We start from the raw sequence: 16613 nt of genomic DNA on the forward strand, positions 1-16613 counted from the left end.
AACGCCCGACCAGTAGTTAGTCATATCTTCCAATTGAGGGACTTCGGTGCCTTGGTGGTTATTTGGCTTTACTCTCAGTTCACGATAGAACCTTCTTTCATCCGTCTGAAAGTTTTGGTTTTGTTGCCTTCGTGCATTACTTTTCTTGTACCGACGCAGTTTGCCAGTAAGAACATCAAGTTTCTGTCGCTGAGAGTCTAAAATTTAATCCAATATTGCTGGTGTTACTGTCTCGATGTGCCGAGGGTGGACGATTTTAGTAACATGGTTCATCAGCTTTCTGGTTCTCTTTCCTTTTTTATATTGAGTTAATCGACCCAATTTGCACGTTACTTTGCTGACATCCACATCCAACCTGATCTTCCATGGTGGATCTCGATCCCTTGCTGGAACAAAAACTGCATTTGCAGGCTACGTTCAAATACGTAGGTAAAACCTTACTGTCGAGATGTGCTATTAGTGTATGCAGATGATTTGTGATGTTCATTTTGGGCAGAGAATGCCTCAGTGTTGGTTCCACATATCTGGACTCTAGTAAAGCATGACCAAAATTCCTTTCCAAGTGCTGTAGTTCTTCTGAGATTTCCCTATCTACATCATCGTTAGTAATATCCGGATGTGGTTTTAATGGATCCGGTGCATGATGTTCATTATTCCTAGCACCTATGCCTTCAGCATCAATCAAGTCTTCGTTATCCACATCTTCCAAGGCGAGCTCATCTTAGGAAGCTGCCGTTCCACTTCCATTTTGATAGCAGCTACTTCAACAGCCGAAAGCAGTCTGTTTACAGATATTGATCGTTTTTGATCTGCCAGATTCTGCTCATTTATTTTTGTGGCTAGCTCTGGGTATTTAAGTAAGAAGAGTCTATAATTTTCTCTCCTCACACTTTCCCCACTTTTCTCTGCCAAAAAATAAAGGCGCACAACATCTCTGTTCATATGGTATGTCCAATTTCGTCGCTTTTTTGGTTGCTGAACCTCTGATTCTGCCTCTGGTTGTATAAGGTCATCCACCTCTGGAGGATGTGGTGATGTTGGATTATTATTATTATTATTATTATTATTATTATTATTACGCCATTAAGCCATTTCCCTTTCGGGGTAGGCGTGACTCACTCGGTAGTGGAAAGGAGTAGTGTGTGGAAGGGATAGAGAATTTTCAGATTGATCCAGAATTCTCGTGTTATTTATGTAAATAACACGTTCGTTCCGCAATACTGCTCCGACCCAGGTTGCTGATCAATCTCTCTAGCAATTACCCCAAGTAAAGATCCTCACAAAATGGTTATGTAAGGTTCCCCACTTGGGTCCATTAGTGGTCAAGGTTCTTTGTTTCAGGCGTCATTCACTCTACTGACACTCTTTTTATTAACTATTTGCCGCCATACTTTCCTGTCCTGGCATACTTCTCTAGCTTCTTTTATGTCCATGCATTTTTTCATGAAGGCTCTCGTGTTTCTGTGACTACTTATGTCTCTTCTAACTAGGGTCTCATTCACACATTCTAACCATTCTTTCCGTGGTCTACCTCTAGGCACGCTGCCATTTACTTTACCTTGATACACTTGTTTCATTACTCGCTCATTTGGCATTCTCTCAACATGTCCGAACTATCTTAACCGTTTTCTTTCCCATGTGTCTACTAGCGTCTCTTCTGCACCATATTCTTTTAGAATTATCTCGTTACTTACTTTGTCCATAAGAGTTTTCCCGCATATTATGCGCATGAATCTCATGTCAAATGCGTTAATTTTACTCTTCTTTTTTAATTTTTTAAAAATTTTATCCTTTTCTTGATAAGTCCATGTCTCGCTACCGTATAGTACAGCCGGCACAAGTATAGAATTATGTATTGCCATTTTAGCTTTATTTGATATATTTTTGCTTCTGATAAGGGGACCTGCTCTACCAATAACCGTCTTACCTTCGTTTATGCGTCCATCTAATTCCTCATCTATCTTCCCGTCCCCAGTAAATAAGCTACCAAGGTATACGAACTTATCAACTTGTTCAATTCTCTCATCATTTAATCAAATATTGCATAGTGTTTTCTCACTCTTTCCTTCGAACACCAGAGTTTTTGTTTTATTTGCGTTAATTTTGAGACCCATGCTCTTCATGTTTGCATCTAGTTTATTCAACCCTCTTCGTCGAAAAAAGCCATTCTTAAACACTTCTCCATAAATAATATAAATAACCATGAAGACATAACGCATCCTTGTCTAACTCCTTGAATAATATCGAAACAGTCACTCAATTTCCCATTCACTCTCACACTCGCTTTGCTGCCTGAACTTTTTTTCCTACTACCTTTCCTACTACTCATCTGAATTTTATCTAAATTTTATCTCAATAGAATATAAATGTTCTTGGTTGAAAATTCACCCTGGTAGAATAATAATTTAGTTATTTGGTTGTGCTAATAATAATGCAGCTATTTTCTCGGTTGTAAATTCATCATTGTAGTTGAAAATTCAACTACTTAGTTTAGGATTAAAATATTAATTTTAAAATTTTACTTATTCGTTGAAAATTCGTTGTTTTTTTTTTTAATTGATTTTTTTTTATCAGAAAATTTAACTATTACATTTTGTGTTAAGAATTTATTCTTTATAAGCTGAAATCTCAACGATTTGGTAATAAATTCCTATCTTTTGTTGAGAATTAATCTAATTAATCTTGCTAGTTGAAAATTCATCATTTCGGATGAAGATTAAAATACTTTGTTAAAAAGTCGTCTATTTTAGTTAAATTCAACTATTTGAAAATTCGTATTTTTGTTGTTAAAAAGTAATTATTTAAACTGAAAATTTAACGATTCCATTTTCTATTAAAGATTAATTTTTTTTAGTTAAAAATCATTCTATTTGGTTGAAAATTTCTGTATTTTATTGAAAATTCCTCTTTCAATAGAAAATAAATCTTCTTGGTTGAAAATTCATACTTGTAGGTTAATAATTCAGCTATTTGGTTGAGCTAGTAATAATTCAGCTGTTTTTCCGGTTGAAAAATCATCAGTGTAGTTGATAATTCAACTATTTAGTTAATAATTAAAAGATTTATTTTAAAATGTAACTTATCTGTTGGAAATCCGTTGTTTTATTTAACTGATTTTTTTTATCTAAAAATTTAACTATTACATTTTTTGTTAAATAATAATCTTTTTTAGTTAAAAATTACTCTATTTGGTTGGAAATTCGTATATTTTGTTGAAAATTCCTCTTTTAATAGAATATAAATCTTCTTGTTTGAAAATTCATTCTTATATTTTAATAATTCAGTTGTTTGATTGATTTAGTAAAAATTCAGCTGTTTTGCCAGCTGAAAATTCTGCATTGTAGTTGAAAATTCAAGTATTTAGTTAAACATTGAGATATTTATTAAAATTTTTTTTAATTTATTTGTTTGAAATTCGTACTATTACATTTTTTGTTGAGAATGTATTCTTTATAAGTTACAAATTCAACGATTTAGTAATAAATTCCTGTATTTTATTAATAAATCATCTATCTGGATAGAAAATTATATTTGCTAGTTGAAAATTCATCATTTCGTTTTAAGATTCAACTATTTTGTTAAAAAGTCGTCTCTTTTAGTTCAATATAACTAATTGAATATTCGATTTTTTTCTTAAAAAGTAATTCTTTAAACCGAAAATTTAACGATTCCATTTTTTTTAACCTTTAAAGTGCATTGTGGGTATCAGACACCATAAGCAATTTTCAAACTCTAATAAACCATACTTAATTCGAAAAAATTGAGTAAAGTCGTTTAGTATACTGCGTTAAGCGTCACTCTACTAGTAGCAGTTGCTGAAAGTGGAGGTGAAAAAACCGTGGGGTATCTAACACCCAATGTGCACTTAGTGAGTGAAAAAGTAATTTTGGAGTAAATATTTGTTGTTGAAATTTTATTGATATTTGTTTACTTTCAAACGTAATCATATGAAGTGAAATAATGATTTCTTTCGATTATTTCATACTTTTTTCTTTGTAGATGGCTTATAACGTACGGCAGCGCGTCATGCGAGAGCAGACTGGATGTGTTGAATAAAATATAATTGTTAAAATACAGTTACAGTATATGTCTCTTCTTTCAATTTCTTGTAATTTTATAGTATTACACGTCAAACTTACTCAATTTTTATAACAAGAAATCAATTTAAAAGCAAAAAATCTGATTCATCATTTTATCATAAAAAAGGACTTTTTAACTGTGCAAATAAATATCTTTTTTGAAAGCACACATGTTGCAATATTTTTTATGAAAGTGCACTATTTCAAAAGTATAGTCATAAATTTTCAGGCTAAACTATTTAAAATTGCGTGAGTTCTGAATTTGTAAGCAAAAAATCCCATTTTTTCACTTTTTTCAATAACCTTTTAAGAAAACTTAAAATAAATAAATGGCTATAAAATCAACTCTACCTTATAAAAGATACCTTAAACTATATCGGATAATTTTATTGTGACAAAATATTCAATAGGGCTTAAACAATACATGATAAATACGCTGGGGTATATAACACCCACGAAGCAATTTACCGTGACTTTTACCATTTATGCACTCTGAAGGTAAATATTTTTCTTTTTTCTCACCTGGAACATTTTGTACCTTCAGTTTTTTCTACGAAGGCACCACATTAATTTGTAGACCTAATAATAATTATTGACAGGAAGGAGAAAAACTCATAAATTGTGATTGTACTTCTCATATTTAACATTTAGAAGACAGATGAATTTAGTATCATACTGTATAATGTATATATGTACAATTATCGCATGCTTATACAATAACAAGACTCGCGTAACGATTTTATTAATCTGTTCTTTGTTTAAGTAGTACCCATGATACCCAACTGATGATTTGTAAAAGCAAACAAAAATTGCTTTTTCACAAAATGAAAGCAAAAGCATTCACTTCGACAGACTGATTCTGTTTCGCATATTTTTTACAATAATATATGTTTCTATCACTTTTTTCCCTGCATGAATTTGAATTTCTTTTCCAGATTAAAAGAGTGGAAACTCATTATTTAATATGTTGACAAACTCGATTTTCAGTAGACGACAATACATGTAACTTTCATTATTTTCATCATATATAAACACAACAACATGTAATTAAAATTGATAAATAATATGCAACAATTACGGAATATAGCACGTTAGTTATCAATTTTTTAGAGACTTTTTCAACTCGACAACAACAAAGAAACACTTTCGGACGATACATGTACGGAAAAAATAGTCGCTACTAAAATAATACATTTTTACAATTACTTACGTATTCTGGAGAGAAAAAAAAACCAATTCCAAACAATACACAAAAATGAAATCATATAAAGAGTGAAGCTAAACATGTGTGATGATTTCTTTTTTAATATGCAAAATATATACTTTCCCCTTTTTTGGTATTAAATTACTCTTTTCAAATGTCTGAGTATTCTATTAACGAACAATTATTATTATTATTATTATTATTATTATTATTATTATTATTATTATTATTATGGAGACTGTGATGTATAATTATAATAATTAAAGAGTATTGAAAAATACGCGCGGGTAAAAGGATAAAAATATGATTCCTAGACTCGATCTTTTATGAGAATAAGACTGATATCTTATAGTATGTATATGGGCGGCTATCGTATTATCTTCCCTTTTTTAAGTTACAGCCTAATGAGTTTCGTTACGATTTTATCGCGTAGTGATGTTTCTGATAGACTTAAAATCATAAACTAATTAAATAATACGGAATTGGGATCTTCATTATCCAGCTGTTTTATATGCCTCAATACGTCTTTCTTTGTAATTACTCCTAGTAGACGTCTGGAAAATTTAATTATTGTGTGGATCAATATTAAATAAATCCAATAATTAAAGAGGGTGGCCACTCAAACTTAAAAAAAAAAAATTCACGCTGTTTCCCGGGCAAAAATGACATTTGTCCAGCTTGACTTTTAATTAGAATTTTAATAAACATTTTTCTTTTCTCTTTTTTATTTTTGTACAAAAAAAATTTTTGTTTTTTATTTCTTTTTTAGGGAAATTTTGATCTTTTTCCAAATTACAATAGGAACATTTTATAGTGATTGTCCCAATTTTTGTCGTTCAATTCTTGGTTTTATTGATAGGAATTCTGCACATTAACTTGATTGTTGGATGTTAAATAGGATTTTAAATTTGACTTTAATCTCATTTAAATTTCTTACATTTTGACTATTAAGCGTTTATATAATTAATTATTCAATAATAATTGCTTGGCAATATGAAAATTTGAAAATAATTCAACATTTAAGTACTTCAAGGTGAAATATATAATGCTAATTACTGTAAAAGTTACTTCAAACTTACCAGTCCAAAATTCTCTTAATACAAGGGAAACAGAATGATTTTTCAATAAAATAGGGGAATCATAGGAGAATAGATTCTTTTAAATAAAATTATATTACATTTTTCACAAAATTGTTGAATTCTAAACAAAAAAGATCAATTTTCAACAAATAAGTGGATATTTTTAGATATAAAGTAAAATCTTTAGACCAAAATTTGACTCTTAAACCCGAAAAGCTAGTTGAACTTTCATGCAAAAGAGATCAAATTTAATCAAGTTTAAAAAAAGATTATACTTTAACTAAAAACAGTCAAATTTTCAACCAAGAAAAATGAATTTTCTATTTTAAAAAAAGAAGAATTTTCAACAAACCGGTTGAAATTTCGAAGAAAAAAATACTTTGTGAAAAAAAGTTAAATTTTTTATAAAATAATTAAATTTTCAATAAAATAGTAACACTTTTTACCAAAAAAGATGAATTTTTGAACAAAAACATAAAATTAGACTTTTCAATTTAAAAAAACAACTCTCAATCATAAAATATAAATTTTCAACAAAAAATTAATCATCTTTAACAAAAAAGTTGCTTTTGCAGCCAAATAGTTAAAAATGAAAGCAAAAAGGACAAAATTTCAACAAAATAGTTGGAACTTTTAACCAAATAGTTGAATTTTCAAACGACAAAGACGACTTTTTAATAAACTAGTTGAACATTTAGAAGCTATTTTTTTTCAAAAGCTGTCATATTTTTGTTTAAACTTGATCTCGTTTCATTGAAAAAACGATAATTTGGATACAAATTGAATAATTTTGTTAAAATTAAAATTATTTTGATGAAAATTCGTTGATCATTCGTTTTTTCTGTTGAAAAAATGTAAGTTTCTTGGTTAAAAAAAACAACCTTTTGGTAAAACATTCAATTATAAGGCTGAAAATTTAACTATTTTGCTGAAAATCAGTTGTTTTTGTTTGAAAATTCATTTTCTTACCTGAAAATGTAACTATTCTATTTTTGGTTCAAAATTGAAATTTTAAATAGAAAATTGATCTTTACTGGTGGAAATGTCATGTATTTTGTTGAAAATAAATGTCTTTGGTAGAAAATTAATCATCTTGGTCAAAAAATCAACTTTTTGGTTGAAAATGCAACTATTTGGTTTAAAATACAACTATTTTGCTGAAAATCAGTTTTTTTTTTTAAATTAATTTTCTTACCTGAAAATGTAACTACTCCATTTTTGGTTCAGAATTGACATTTTAAATAGAAAATTGATCTTTTCTGGCGGAAATGTCATGTACTTTGTTAAATATTCGTCTTTTTTGGTAGAAAATTAATCATCTTGGTAAAAAAAAAACTTTTTGGTTGAACATTCAACTATTGGATATAAAATATAACTATTTTGCTGAAAATTAGTTTTCTTTTTGTTGAAAATTAATTTTCTTACCTGAAAATCTAAACACTCCATATTTTTCTCAAAATTGATATTTTAAATAGAAAATTGATCTTTTCTGGTTTAAAATTAATTTATTTTGTTAAAAATTCATGTATTTTGTTAAAAATTAATTTTTTTGGTAGAAAATTAATCATCTTTGTTGAAAATTCATCCTTTTTGGTTGAAAATGCAACTGCTTGGTTAAAAATGATCTTTTTTGAATTGAGGATACAACCATTTTGTTGAAAATTTGTTTGTTTTTTTTTGGTTGAATTCAACAGTATTAAATTACAAATTAAAATCTTTTTTGGTTGAAATTTCAACTATTACAACTTTCATTGAGAATTCATGTTTTTTTTTTTAAATCAACTAGTTGGTTCAAAGTCGAAATATTTTGTAAAAAATCCATTTTTTGGTTAAAAATTCAGCATTGTAGTTGAAAATTCAACTATTTCGATAAAACTTAAAATATTTCGAAATTTACCTTATTTTTCGGAAATACGTTGTTTTTTTAAATTTATTTTTATACGAAAATTTAATTATTATATTTTTCGTTAAAAATTTATTCTTTATCAGTTAAAAATTCAACGATTTGGTAATAAATTCCTGTATTTCGTTGAGAATTCATCTACCTGGATAGAAAATTAATTTTGCTAGTTAAAAATTCATGATTTCGGATGAAGATTAAAACACTTTGGTAGAAAGTCGTCTCTTTTATATAAATTCAACTAATTGAAAATTCGATTTTTTGTTTTTTAAAAAATCATTCTTTAAACTGAAAATTTAAGGATTCCATTTTTGTTGGAAATTAACCTTTTTTATTTAATGATTACTCTTATAGGAATTTACCTTGCGAATTTAAATATTTTTTTGGAAATTTCGCTACTTAGGTAGAAACATATTTTTTTGTTACGAAAATTCATCTTTTCTATTAAGGATTAAACGATTTTGTTGATAATTCGTATTTTGTAGTTAAATACAACTGAATATAAAGTTATTTTTTTGTTCAAAATTAGTTTTTTTTTTAAACAAAACTTAACGATTCCATTTTCGGCTGGAAATTTATCTTTTCTTCATTGAAAATTAAATGATTTCATTAAATTTTCATTTTTCATGATTAAATATTCTTCTTTGCCGGTTTCAAAGTTGACTGCTTTTTTTTAATTCGTCTTGTTATCTTAAAAACTTAAATATTTTGTTGAAAAATCGGCTACTCAGGTAAAAAAATTTCTTTATTTTAGAAATTATTCTATTTGATTAAGGATTAAACTATTTTGTTAAAAGTTCGTTTTTTTGTTGTTGTTGAAAAGTTATTATTTTAAATTAAAATTCAACTATTACATTTTTTGTTAAAAATGGACCATTTTTAGTTAAAAATCCAACTATTTATCTTCTTGGTTGAAAATTTATCTTTGTATGTTAACAATTTAGCTATTTCATAAAAAACAAATCTATTTTGTTAAAAGTTTAATTATTTTTAAGAAAATTAGTCTTTTTGGATTGTAAATTCATCTTTCTTGGCTAAAAATTCAATTGTCTTTTACGAAATTCTTATTTTTTGCATAAAGTCATACGTAGTCATACGTAAGTTTTGCAAATTCGCAAAAAATGTCTCCTGAACTTTATCTTTTTTGTTGAAAATTATATTACTTGGATGCAAATTTAACAAGTTTCTTAAAATGACATCCTTTTGAGTAGCAAATTAAACAGTTTTGTTAAAAATTCATATTTTGTTGCTAATAAGTCAACTGCAATATTTCTTTGAAGAAAACTATTTTTCTGAAAATTTGCCTTTTTGATTTAAAAGTTCGTCCTTTTCAGTATAACTATTGCATCTATCTTGGAAAAAAATCAACTGTCTTCTTGAAAATTAAACTATTTCCTAGAAAATGTATTTTTTGTATCAAATACCTATTTTTGTGTTAAAAAGTCAATTGAAATCTTTTCAAAAGAAAATTCAACTCTTTTTTTGAAAATTTGCCGTTTTGGTTTTAAAAATTCATCAGCTTTCATAGAATTTTCATTTTTCTTAGGCAAAACTGCAACTGTTCAAGTGAAAATGTAACAATCTTGTTAAAACGTCGTGCTTTTTGATTAAAAAATCGACTATTGAGCAGAAAATTAACTTATCGTTTACAATTCTTATTTTGATGTTGAAAAGTGAACTGGAATCTTCTTTAGATCAAAATTTAACTATTTTTTTTAAGTTTTTTTTTTATTTCATCTGTCTTAGAAGAAATTTAATCTTTCTTGAATAAAAATGCAACTGTTAGGTAGAAAATTCAAGCTCTTTTTTTAAAGTTTGTCTTTTGATTTTAAAATTCATCTTCTTTACCAGAAATTACATCTTTCTTGGATGAAAGTTCAACAATTTTGTTAAAAAGTCATACTTTTTGGTTGAAATTTTAACTATTTCGTAGAAAATTTACTTATCGTTTAAATTTAATATTTTGGAGTTGAAAATAAGAACTGAAATCTTTTCTAGGTGAAAATTCAACTATTTTTTCATTATTATTTTTTGTTTTAATTAAAAATTCATCTGTTTGAAGAGAAATTTCATCTTTCTTGGATAAAAATGTATCTGTTTGTTTGAAAATTGAACTTTTTTGATAATTTCATACTTTTTGGTTGAAATTGTAACCATTTCGTATAAAATTTACTTTTGATTAAAAATTTATATTTTTGTGTTAAAAAATTAACTAAAATTTAAGTTCAACTTTAAAAAAGGCCTTTTTTCATTAAAAATTCATCTGTTTTAGTACAAGTTTAATCTTTCTTGGATAAAAATGCAACTATTTGATAGAAAATTCATCTTCTTGATTTAATAATTAATCCGTTTCATTAAAAATTTTATTTTTTTGTGAAAATGAAACTTCTTGGTTAAAAAATATTCTTCTTTGCTTGACTATGTTTTAATTGAAAATTTAACTACTTGCATAAAAGTTAAAGTACATTGCTAAAAATGTATTTATTTTTATTGAAAACTTATATCTTTGGTCGAAAATGTAACTGTTTAGTAGAAAGGCCTTTTTTGGTTTAAAATTATTTTTTTAACTTATAATGTAACTTTTTCATTTTTTTAAGATTTAACTTTTTTAGTTGAAAATTCTCCTTTTTTGTCAAAAAAAAATATATACATTTTTCTTGGTTTCAAATTTCATTTTTGTGGGCTAAAAATGCATCAATTTCGTGGAAAATTATTTTTTTGCTAAAAAGTCTTGTATTTCATTTGAAAATTCAATTTTTGTAAAGAAAATTCGTTGTTCGGCTTAAATGTTCAACAATTTATGAAAACTTTTATTTATTTCTTGAATTACAAATCTTTATTTGCCGAAAATTCTTTTTTTTTGGGTTTTGAAATTCTTTTTTTTCGTATAAATTTCATCTTTTTTTATTGAAATATAAACTATAACACTTTATTGTTGGGAATAAATATTTTTAGGTTGAAAATCCAATTATTGTGTTAAAAATTTCATTATTATTTTGAAAATTCAAGAATTTTGATGGTTGATGGTTGATGAAGATGGTTAAAAAGCCATCTTTTATAGTAGAAGACATTTTTTTGTTGTTTAAAATATATTAATAAATTTGAACATTTTTAATTTATATGTTAAATACTGTTTTATTTCGTTTATAAAAGATCCTATGTTAAAAATGTTACAAGATTAAAATGATGGTATTTGAATAATAATGAACAAGGAAAATGAAAAATATAAGTCAAAGAAAAATCAGGGAATTTTGAAAATAAAGTTCACCCGATATTCTCGGTTATTGGCCACCCTGTTCAGAAAAAAATTTGTTTATTTTTATTTAAACTTACCCATTATGCGTAACGAGTGTCTGCCGTAATCCCAATTTTCTAAACATATCCACAACAGCCTCCATGGGAGTTTGATCCGTAATTGTTATGGGGGCCATGTCGAGAATCTTTTTCAATTTTAAGGGCGGCGGCATTCCATGCGTTTGGATGTTGGTACCACTAGTGAAAACAACGAGCGATTGTCGCGTGATGCCTTCCATCATACGCTTTGCATTGGCAATAGCCAAATTCAGATCTCTTCTTAGCACGAAACCAACTAAATATTGTGATTCTTTCGAAACTATTACAGGAAAACCATTATGCTCAGTTTCCTTGAGCAACGTTTCCATGTCCTCAACTGTCATCGAGTCTTGCGTAAGTACATGCAGCGCTTCATTACGCCTATAAAAATATTCCACACAATAAGCAACAATGCTGAAGAAAGAAAGTTTTAATTTCATAATAAATTATCATCCAATAGCGAAAGTGGACAGGGTTTCACCAGCTACGCAATTTTTTGATAGAGTTTTAAATATTTCCAGGGATTTGAAAGTATATCAAACTCACGCTATATAATATTGCACAATATTACGCAATATAGTCGAATGAGTACTCGCGCACTGCGGCCCTTCCGAGGCGAGAGACGGTTGCGACTCGGAAAATTATGCATTCAAATTGGAAACAATTTAGGCATCCCTGACTATGTTTGGACCCCCCCCCCCCCACCCACTCCCGAATAAGTCTAAAGCTATTTCCAGGCGACCTCCGGCACTGGACTGAAAACGAGAGTTTAGCGTAATTAACCCTTTAAAAAAAATCTACCCAGTAGAACTATGGTTGAAATTTTTTTTCAATATAAAATTCATCTAATCTGCTGGACATTTTTTTTTTAAGAAAATGATACTTTTTGGTTCAAAATTCCAATAAAAAAAATATTATTTGGTTTAAAATTCATGTGTTTTGTTAAAAAATATTCTTTTTTTGGTATGAAGTTGGTTTTTTTGTTTGGAAATTTATTTTTCTTTAGTTGAAAATTTGTACTTTATAGAAAATTATTTTTTAACTAAATATTTTGACCAAAATGTTTTTCACAGATATTTAATATTTTTCATCTAAAATTCATTTGCATGATTGAAAATTTGACTATTGCGTTGAAAATTAATTTTATTTGCCCAAAAACTGATATCTCTATCTGAAAAATGAACTATTCTGTTTAGTTGAAAATTTTTTTTTTTCAGTAGAAAATTCATTTTTTTTTGTTGTAGAAAATGAAAATTTTTTGTTCAAAATTCATGTATTTTGTTAAAAATTATTCTTTTTTGTTGGAAAGATGTTTTTTTTATTGAAAATTTATTTTTCTATCATTGAAAATTTGTTTTTTATATAAAGTTATTTTTTTTAACACTAAACATTTTTTTCAGTAGAGAAAAACATTTTTTTCAGTAGAAAATTCATCTATTCTGTCAAGCATATTTTGTGTGTAGAAATGAAACTTTTTGGTTCAAAATTCATGTATTTTCTTAAAAATTATTCTTTTTTTGGTAGAAAATTGTTGTTTTTTTCATTGGAAATTTTTTGTTTTTAGTTGAAAATTTGATTTTTATAGAAAATTATTTTTTAAAATAACATTTAACTAAATATTTTGCCCAAAATTTTTTTCATAGAAATTTAACATTTTTTATCGAAAATTCATTTTTTTGATTGGAAATTTAATTATTCCGTTGAAAATTAATTTTATTTGCCTAAAAACTGATTTCTTGAACTGAAAATTAAACTATTTTATGTTTGGTTGAAATTTTTTTTCAGTATGAAATTCATTTATTCTTTTGGGCATTTTTTTGTAGAAAATGAAACTTTTTGGTTCAAAGTTCCATTTAAAATTAAATTATTTGGCACAAAATTCATGTATTTTGTTTAAAATTATTCTTTTTTTGGTAGAAAATTGTTGTTTTTTTATTGGAAATTTTTTTTTCTTTAGTTGAAAATAGGTTTTTTATAGAAAATTATTTTTTTAACTAAATATTATTCCCAAAATGTTTTTCATAGAAATTTAACATTTTTGATAGAAAGTTCACTTGTTTGGTTGAAAATTTAACTATTGCGTTAAAAATTAATTTTTATTGTCCAAAAACTGTTTTATCTAACTGAAAATTAAACTATTCTATTTTTTGTAGAAAAATCTTCATCTATTCTGTTGAACATTTTTTTTGTAGAAAATGAAACTTTTTGGTTAAAAATTCCATTATTCCATTATTTCATGTGCCCAAAAACTTAATTTGTGAAATTGCTGAAAACCTTTGCGAAGCATTAAAAAATATTGTTGAAAAATTTGGTAATAATAATAATAATTTTTAGGAAATAATTAACATTTTTGTGAAGTGTCTTTGGGAAGTAATTTAAATCTTTGTGCAATCTTCGAAAAACGGAAATATTTATGAAATAATTGTGTTCTTACTTCTTTATGTGACCTCTTAGATCCACCCGCAATCCTTGCGAATTATTTGAAATCTTTGTGAAATTTTTGGAAATTTTTGCGAAATATGTCAAAAATATTTTTAATTTAATGTGCAGAATTCCTCTGCAGACTAAGTTTAATGCGCAGAATTCCAGAAAAATAAAAACAAGAATCCAAGTTCTATTGTAATTTTAAAAAGTATAAAAAATTTCCCCTTAAAAATAAAAGAACCAAGATTCTTTTTTTGGACAAAAAATAAAAAAGAGGAAAGAAAACTGAGAAGTAAATCAACCAAATCCCCTTCCTTCTCTTTCTTCTTTCGTCTTTTTTATTTTTATTATTATCAAATCAAAACAAAAAAATAATCTCCAACGTTTTGGCACACATACATCAGCCTTATCAAAGAAAAAAAGAAAAATTCGAGCAGGCAGGAACAGCATCGTGGTTTCGTTGCTGTTTCTGCCTGCTCGAATTTTTTTCGCCTTGATAAGGGTGCTATATGAGTGTCGAAACGTTGGTGATTATTTTGTACAATTTTTACTTTATTTTGATTTGATAATAAGACAGAGGATTGGTTTACTTCTCATTTGCCATTCCTCTTTTTTATTTCTTCTCAAAAAAAAATAATTCTTTTCTTTATTCGGAAAATTTTTATCTTTTTTCAAATTACAATATCAAGGTGACCGTTTTAATCGAAGAAAAAAATCCCTGGTCATTTCCCGGTTTCTTTCCCGGTCACTATAGTTAAAAAATCGAACTCTAATGAAAACATTTTTCTATTTAAAGTAATAAAAAATAAACAACAAACTAAAGCATTGAAAGTGAAACTCTTGAATTTTAAACTTTTAAACTTATTAAAGTTCAAAATTTTTTCAATTCAAAAATGTTGCATTCAAATGCTCAATAATTTACACCTATAAACTGGAAGGCACTAACACTTTTCAATTGGACAGTTTTAAATAAAATGCAGATGAACTGAAAAAATCGGAATTTTTAACATTCGTAAACTATAGAGTTCAAAAATTTAGATTAGGTTCCAAAAATGTAAATCGATGTTTACATTTTCAATACTCTAAACTGAATAATGAATCAATGAACTTTAAAAAAATTATAAATTATATTATAAAGTTATATTATTCCTGCGAATTTAAACAAATTTCTTTCAAATTTGGATTTATAAATAACAATTGAACACTTATTATTTGTAGAAAAAATTAGAGTAATTTCAAGAGATATCTAGAATTTTTAAAAAGATTAAAAATTAATTTATAACTTAAAATGATATGAAACAATGAAAACAAAGTATGTGTACCGAAAAAATTCGACTATTCGTACCAAAATTTTGGTGCAAACACCCATAACTTAATTGAAAACAAAATGTATATTTTTGCAGATTTCAAACAAAAAAATGTAGAATGTTTTTAAGTATTGTGAGAGGTTCCAAAAGAATAAAAACATTTTCTTAATATTCCTGGGAAAATTGAAAATGATTTCTCATTTTGAAAAATTATTTTAACAGAATATTTAAAACGATTTTAAGAGATTTCCAAAATTGTGGGAAAAATTCTATCCATTTTATAATATGTTTAGAAGTTCTGGAAAAAAATTGCACACACTTCATTTTAATTACTCGGCATCATTTCAAGTTTTAAATTAGTTTTTAATCTTCTCAAAATTTCTAAATATCTGTTAAGATAACTCAAATTTTTTCTACAAATAATAAGTCTTCAATTATTATTTCTACATAAAAATTCAACAATTTCGCTTGCAAATTAAAAAAATTTTAAATATACAGGATGGCCGTTTTAATCGACGAAATAAATTCCCGGTTTTTTCCCGGTTCGCAAACATTTTTCACGGCCAATGCAATTTAAAAAATGGAACTCTAAAGCTACAAAATTTTCCACTTGAGGTAATCAAAAGTGAGCTTTAATTGAAAGCACTCAAAGTGGAGCTGTTAAATTTTGAACTTTTAAAATTGAAATTTAAAAGTTTTTAATAAAAAAATGTCGTATTAAAATGCTCAATAATTTACGTGTATAAAATTGAAGGTACTAACATTTTTCAATATAAAAAAATAAAAATCCACTTTATCATTTGTAGTGCTCTAAATTAAAAAATCAATCAATGAACTTTAAAATTTTCCAAATTATATAATTTTAAGGAATTTTAAGCTAGAAACATTAAATATTGAAAAATTCAAAAAATTTTAACTGAACACTTCTTAAATTAGAAATTAAATTATTTTCTCTTTGAATAGTTTAAAAATCCTTGGAAAGCTTCAAAATTTTATTTCAAAATCTTAAGAAATCTAGAAGTTGTTTTAAATTGGTCTTAAATTAAAAATTATTTTTGATTTTTTTCAAAACTTCTAAATATCTGTCAAAATTAATTGAATTTTTTCTACAACTTTCAGACAATCCTGAAAATTTTAGAAAATTTCTGTACATTTTGGATGTATAAATAACAATTGAACATTTATTATTTGTAGGCGAAATTTGAGTAGTTTTAAGAGATATGTAGAAGTTTTGAAAAGATTCAAACTTAATGTCAAACTTGAAATGATAGCCAAATATAAAAAAAA

The 16613-nt window shown here is 26.5% G+C and overlaps 1 protein-coding gene across 7 annotated transcripts in view; it reads right to left on the reverse strand.

Annotated features, from left to right (window-relative positions):
• Nucleotides 1–4698: 4698 nt before the first annotated feature.
• The window catches only part of LOC117175858 (H(+)/Cl(-) exchange transporter 5), a 79410-nt gene continuing 67495 nt past the window's right edge, over nucleotides 4699–16613 (reverse strand). For all 7 annotated transcript variants that reach the window (XM_033365658.1, XM_033365653.1, XM_033365654.1 and 4 more), the window contains 2 exons: nucleotides 11596–11976; nucleotides 4699–5837 (listed from right to left, as the gene is read on the reverse strand). In XM_033365658.1, coding sequence (XP_033221549.1) covers nucleotides 5747–5837; nucleotides 11596–11976 — 472 coding nt within the window. In that variant the 3' untranslated portion in view covers nucleotides 4699–5746. The remainder of the gene's footprint in view (nucleotides 5838–11595; nucleotides 11977–16613) is intronic.

The sequence above is a fragment of the Belonocnema kinseyi genome, chromosome 7 (assembly GCF_010883055.1).
Source record: "Belonocnema kinseyi isolate 2016_QV_RU_SX_M_011 chromosome 7, B_treatae_v1, whole genome shotgun sequence".
NCBI classification, from domain to species: domain Eukaryota; kingdom Metazoa; phylum Arthropoda; class Insecta; order Hymenoptera; family Cynipidae; genus Belonocnema; species Belonocnema kinseyi.